Consider the following 6,617-nt stretch of genomic DNA (forward strand, 5'->3'; position numbering starts at 1 on the left):
AGAGGCTCAAACGACCACCGCCTACTGGCACCGAGACGGACACGTGTAAAGACATCACAACGACACATCAAAAAACTTCATTCTCCTTTAGAAAATATTGTCTCCAATAAAACCCGACATGATATACAAATGAAAAAACACACCTTCATAATGTAATTAAAACACAAGACAACATTGATAAAATCCAAACAAAACAACCGACCGTGGCTCTCTACTTAGATATAAAAGAATTGGTCACACGAGTGAAGAACGGCGCGGCGAAGCGCGTTAGCCTTTAGTCATTCCACGATTTGAAGCGCTCTGGTGCTTCGGGGTTTGTGGGTCGTTGTGGGACCTACATGAAAGGTTGTCTGTTGCTTAGTTTATTTCCCCTTCTCCTTTATTTTCTTACATGTTTTAATTATGAGCGCTTATTAAAATTTGCGAACATTAAAAAGAAATAATAATAATAATTTATATCTTTAGCTTCATTCATATTTATTACATTCATGAGTATTTTGAAGTTCAGGGTATTTGTAAAGTTTGTGAACATTTTTAAAATTTGAAACTTGTTTAATTTGCAAATATTTTTAATCCATGAATATATTTTAAACTCATATTTTTTTTACATTCATGGTTTTGTAAAATTCACATATTTTTGAAAAATCCTTGAACATATTTTAATTAAACTAATCTATTTATATTTTAAAAATAGTCCATTTTTCTGAGCGAGCAATGGGGCGAGCGGAAAAAAAGCTAACCTTCTGAGAGGAATAGGGAGTCAGACAAGCAAGCGAGAGCTCATGGGCCGATCCATGTGAGTATTATAGCAACAATTCCATGATTTTAGCGTGGATAGGACCTCTCAAGAGGCATAAACGACCACCGCCTACTGGCACCAAGACGGACACGTGTAAAGACATCACAACGGCACACCAAAAAACTTTATTCTCCTCTAGAAAATATTGTCTCCAACAAAACCCGACACGATATACAAATGAAAAATCACACCTTCATAATGTAATTAAAAACACAAGACAATATTGATAAAATCCAAACAAAACAACCGACTGTGGCTCTCTACTAGATATAAAAGAATTAATCCCACGAGTGAAAAACGACGCGGGCGAAGCGCGCGTTAGCCTCTAATCATTCCTATTCTCGGCGAAATCCCTGATCTACGTCTCGAGATCACCAATTACACTTTGATGAACAGAGTGGTACCATCCCACACGTCACGAAAACGTGTCCAGTAGTGGTAGGAATACAATCTCGCACTGTCCTAACACTGGAGCATTAAATGTTGATCTTACCTACTAGAAAAATCCGAAATTAATCAATGCGTACGATCTGCACCATGCATGTCTCCACCACCACGCGTTCCACACGCCGCAGCCACCACACACAAATACAGGGTGAAGGCGGCTTGCCCGCCAATCTCCACATCGCTATCCCGTTGATCGCCATAGGCAGGCACCAACCCACCTCTTCTCCCCACTTCGTGCGGCGCGCGGGCCGACATGACTTCGGCTCCGCTGCTGCTCGGTGGCTGCGAGCCCGCCGACGGCAAGGGCGGCGAGGCCAAGCCCTGCTCGCCGGCGTGGTTGCGCCACCTGATCGACACGGAGGAGGCGTGGGCGCAGCTGCAGTTCGCGGTGCCGATGGTCCTCACCAACATGTCCTACTACGGCATCCCGCTGGTGTCCGTCATGTTCTCCGGCCACCTCGGCGACGCCCAACTCGCCGGCGCCACGCTCGGCAACTCCTGGGCCACCGTCACCGGCTACGCCTTCGTGGTACGTACTGCATGCTGCTAGTGCTGCCACACACTTGATTTAATTTGTCCAAGTTCGATTATTAGATGGCGCATTAATCACACCGGCCCCTTCAGACCCTGTGTGATCGCGTATCATTCGCCTTCGCACTGCTACGACGCGTTTGCAATATGCAAGTTACCTGAAAATACATATCGGTCAGCCGGCTTCCAAACCTCCCAGTCCCAGGCGAGAACAGGGACGTCGCGATGGACAGCAGCGAGGCGCGGGGTCAACCCGTGAATGACACTGAATTGTTTTTCCTAAAATCTAAAAAGCGGCCGGCCACCATCTGGTGGAAACGAGCGGCCGCGCTAGCCGACAACCCTTTGTTCCGCTCGCTCACAGGGGCTCTGGTTCCTTCTTTCCCTCCGCTCGCTCTCTCTCTCCACCAAGCCGAGGCGAGGCGGCGGCCGCCGCCGCAGCGACCCCGGCGAGCCCTCCTTCTCCCCCGCTTCCCCGACAATCGCCCGCATGCCAAGGGAGCCCTAGAAGCACGGGCCACAACCGCGGGCCTCGGATCTCGCCCCGACTCGATCGACTCCATCCAGTTCATCTTCGGCGAGGACGCCGGCGATCCCTCCTTCTCCCCCGCGCCCCCGCGGCCGGCCAGCATGCCTTGGCTTCGAGGGAGCCCTAGGTGCGTGCGCTACAGCCGCGGGGATCGAATCTCGCTCCGTCTTGACGCCATCTGGTCAGATCGAGGCCTTAAACTCCCTACTCTTCTCCTCATATCTGCAGTTCCAAACTGATGTGTAGCCGAAACTGCACGCATGACATACAGCCGACAATCATATCCAACGATGCACCAGTGCTGCTGCCATGCATCGTACGCTGTAATTTTAGCGTCGTCCACAAATCATGTGTATAAAATCGTGTGTATAGCAGTGCTGTTTGCAGTTGAGTCAGTGCTAATCTTCTTGTGCTTGGAAAACAGTGTTCGAAACTACTGTACTAGTCTGACGAACAGTTTACTGACACTTTCGCTAAATCATTTTCAGTTAGGACATGGAAATAGTCTGAACTATTGTAGGATTATTATAGACAATGGAAATAGTTTTGATAGAACACAGTTGTACTAAGTTGGTCATGGTTGTAGTCTAAGTTGGACACGATCATTGCGAAATTGCACAACACAACCATACTAAGTTGGCTAGATGATGATTTTGCTTAAGTTTATCTTTTTTTTTGCTAGTCACATTTTTTTTGGTATCCACAGTAGTTGTAGTTGCACACATAGTAGTTCTCAGTTGGATACGACCTTTGAGAAGTTGCATAATGTAGTGATACTATATCGGCTAGATAACGTCTCCGCCACAGGACGTCGGAGCACTAAAACATTTTTGTTACCAGACTTGCACCAAAGCAACATATTTTTATTCATACGTTCTTTTCAGTTGTGATTGTAGTGTCTTATTTGGAGTTGTACTATGAACCGCCACTCCATGCATGTCCACCAAAAACTGGGCAGTATCAACACGGGACATCCTTGTCCGATGTTGCAACGTTAGGGGTCTTAGGGTTAGTTATTTAGAAGTTTTTGCAGATTTTGTGTGAATGTTTTTTAGCCATTTGTGCAACCGGGGCAGCTTCCCTTGTGCAATCTGTTATATTGAACTCGCCAACTTCATGTTTAAAAATAGCCAACCTAACTTTTTGTTTTTGATGGAATTTTTTGTTTTTGGCTGGCAGTTTTTTTGTACAACTAGGCAGCAAATCATGTGCAACTTTTATTTTAATTCAACCAGGGTAGTCTTTCTAAGGCTGCTATTTTTTTAGTTGCACAGTGAGCATGCAAACGATGTGGATCACACGGTGATAAAGGCATTTTGTAGCCTTTTTTTTGCAACTAGGCAGGTCCCCTTATCCAAGTTGTTTTGATTGACTTGCCAACCAAGTAGTATAACTGTTTCTGGGTGGCAGTTTTGTTAATTTGACAAATATGTTTGTTCTTTTTCTGTTTTGCAGAGACAAATTGGTTGGTGAAGGAGAGGTGCCTGGCAGTGAAACAAAGGTTCATATTTTCTTTTTCTTTTATCCCATGACCATTAATTATGCTCTTCTCTTTTACCCTCTCAGTAGTTCAATCTGTTTTGTTCATTGTAGGGTTCTCCAAATAGGACCTTTCGACGGGACTCAAAACGGGGTGCTAAGCAGGAACCATGTGGCACTGATAATGACGGGGATGGAGAGGATGATGACGTGTCCCAGAGAGTATCTAAGTGAGTTGGCATCCTCATACTTTTCTAGTTGCACAAGAGTACCTAATTAGTTGGCATCCTCAGCATTTCTAGTTGCACAATACCATCCAACTAGTTGACATCCTTAGTCTTTTTGTAGCTGCGTTGACACCCTCAGCATTTCTTCTAGAAGCCTGAAACCTGAATGTGCAATTTTTGATTGGTCATGCAAGCGATGAATATTTCTTTTCAAGTATCTAATTAATTGGCATCCTCAATATTTATAGTTGCACAATAGTATTCAATTAGGTGGCATCCTCAGCATTTCTACTTGCACAAACATTATCCAAGTAATTGACATCCTCAACCTTTCTAGTTGCACAAGAGTAACTAATTTTTTAGTCCCATCTTCAAATTTTTGAGGGTTGCCCAAGAGTATCTAATGACTTGGCACCCTCAACCTTTCTAGTTGCACATGAGTATTAATTAGTTGGCATCCTGAGCATTTTCTAGTTACACAATAGTATCTAACTAGTTAACATCCTCAACCTTCCTAGTTGCACAAGAATAACTATTTTAGTTGGCATCCTATGCATTTTGTAGTTGCACAACTAACATAATATCAAGTTGGCATCGTCAACCTTTTTTATCTAGTTTTTCAGAAGAACATATATTTTGTGTGCAATGTTAACTAATCACCTTTGGCTCCTTTTGTTTTGCAAAACCGCATGTGCTCAAGTCGGAATTGATCACCTTTGGCACCTTTTTCTCATGACAAGAAAAATAATTTCATCTTCTTTCATATTTACATTTAGTAACATCCTATAGAACATATTCCCCCTATTTGCAATTTGTGTGAGACAAGCCTATTTGTACGCTCATTTTTAATATTGTTCTTGTGCTTTTTCTAGTCTGGTTTCTTTGTTGCACACATTTATAGAAAAAGTTGGGATTTGGATACAAGTTTAGTTGCACAATTATATGTTTATATTTGCAGACAGCAAACTCAGTCTTTTTTAGTTTCATCTAGTATGTGTGTTGGTTGTACACATTTTTTGCAGGAAAAGATGGACTGAATGTAGTGTCTGTGCAAATAGAAGCCCATATTTGTGCCAACTAAACATGGATCCAAAACCATCTTTTCCTGCAATGTATGCAACCAACAGCCAAAAGATTAGAACAGATGGTCTCCAGTCTGGGCTGTTTTGTTGTACATTTGCATAAAAAGGTTGGCTTGGACCCGTGCTTAGTTGCACAAATATGTTCAGAAACAGTACACCCAATCCATCTTTCTAGTCTGGGATGTTTTTTTTGCACACATATTGCAGGAAAGTTGGTTATGGACTAATGGCTTAGTTGCACAAATATGTGCTTCTTTTCGCACGAACAGTACACCCAATCCATCTTTCTAGTCTGGGTTGTTTGTTGCACATATTTTGCAGGAAAGATGTCATTGGATTAATGCTTAGTGTGCAAATATATTTACTCCTTTATAGTTTTGGCTGTTGGTTGCACACATTGTAGAAAAAGTTGGCTTGGATCCACGATTTAGTTGCACAAATATGGACTTCTATTTGCACAGACACTACATCCACTCCATGTTTCTAGTCTGGGCTGTTTGTTGCACATTTTTTTTTGCAAAACTACTCCCTTGTGTCTATTTGCACACATCCAGGCAGAAGTTGGTTTTGCTACTGGGTCTACTTGCACAAAGTGGTGTTTAATTACAGAGACATTAGATTACTGTTGCTACTCCCTTCAATTAGGAGAAGATTGGTGGTAGATCCAGAGGCAAAGGGGAAGGGGAAGTGAAGAAGGGAGGATCTGGAGCCAAAAGGGAACTTACCTTGATTGATGCTGCCTAGTACGCCTCTCACCTCCCTCTACTTCCGCTCGGCCAACTGCTCATTACGTGAAGTTGGTTCATGTAGCACTAAGATTGCATCACGTTGTATTATAATTGGTTGTGGTAGCACAAACGATGGTCTAAAAAATAGTTGCATCTCATAGTATAAAAGTTGCACCATCTAGTACAACCAGTTGGCAATGAAAAAAGTTCATCGAAACATATATAAATGGGGTCTACTTTTAAAGATCTCGTCGCGAGGGTTCCGATGGTGGAAACGGATTTTAATTTTGACATGTAATTCGAAAGTTATAGCTTTTTGAATTTTTTGAAATGCAATTAATTGCCTTTTTACTTTATTACTGGCATGGTAGAGCATATGAAAAAGAACTTGGGCCAGCGTGAAGGCGAGTGGATGATGCTTTTCGATTTTGGTCTCTGGAATCAGCGGACTTTCCTAATCAAGAGATGGGACAAAAAATTTCCTAATACAGCCGGCTGCCGAGGAGCGCTAGCGAGCGCACGGCTGCTCGCTAGACGCATCCATTGTTTTTTAGGCGGAGAGAGAGAGAGAGAGAGAGAGAGAGAGAGAGAGAGAGAGAGAGAGAGAGAGAGAGAGAGAGAGAGAGAGAGAGAGAGAGAGACTAGTTAAACGTGGCACTAGAGCCCTAGTTGGAATGATCAGATGAGATAAGATATTACCAATGGTGACCATACGTGCAGTACCATATCATTTTAGCTCCTTTGGTATTCCATTAGTTTCATATTGGCAAGCAGGTATAAGGATATTATACAAGC

General features: G+C 43.1%; 1 protein-coding gene across 2 annotated transcripts; it reads left to right on the plus strand.

Annotated features, from left to right (window-relative positions):
- Positions 1–1,468: 1,468 nt before the first annotated feature.
- On the plus strand, positions 1,469–6,332 carry LOC119323894 (protein DETOXIFICATION 18-like). Of its 2 annotated transcripts, none has more exons than XM_037597613.1 (4): positions 1,469–1,775; positions 3,762–3,807; positions 3,900–4,015; positions 6,194–6,332. In XM_037597613.1, exons 1-2 carry the CDS (start codon positions 1,500–1,502, stop codon positions 3,777–3,779), a joined length of 294 nt encoding a protein of 97 aa, XP_037453510.1. In that variant the 5' UTR covers positions 1,469–1,499; the 3' UTR covers positions 3,780–3,807; positions 3,900–4,015; positions 6,194–6,332. The 2 variants fall into 2 exon arrangements, with proteins under 2 accessions (XP_037453510.1, XP_037453511.1); XM_037597614.1 differs by lacking the exon at positions 6,194–6,332 and adding an exon at positions 5,740–6,178.
- The last annotated feature ends 285 nt before the right edge of the window (positions 6,333–6,617 follow it).

The sequence above is a fragment of the Triticum dicoccoides genome, chromosome 6B (genome assembly GCF_002162155.2).
Source record: "Triticum dicoccoides isolate Atlit2015 ecotype Zavitan chromosome 6B, WEW_v2.0, whole genome shotgun sequence".
Lineage (NCBI taxonomy): Eukaryota > Viridiplantae > Streptophyta > Magnoliopsida > Poales > Poaceae > Triticum > Triticum dicoccoides.

Bases quoted from the DNA above. Each gene is read 5' to 3' on its own strand.
- LOC119323894 (XM_037597613.1), top strand. From the start codon at position 1,500: ATGACTTCGGCTCCGCTGCTGCTCGGTGGCTGCGAGCCCGCCGACGGC.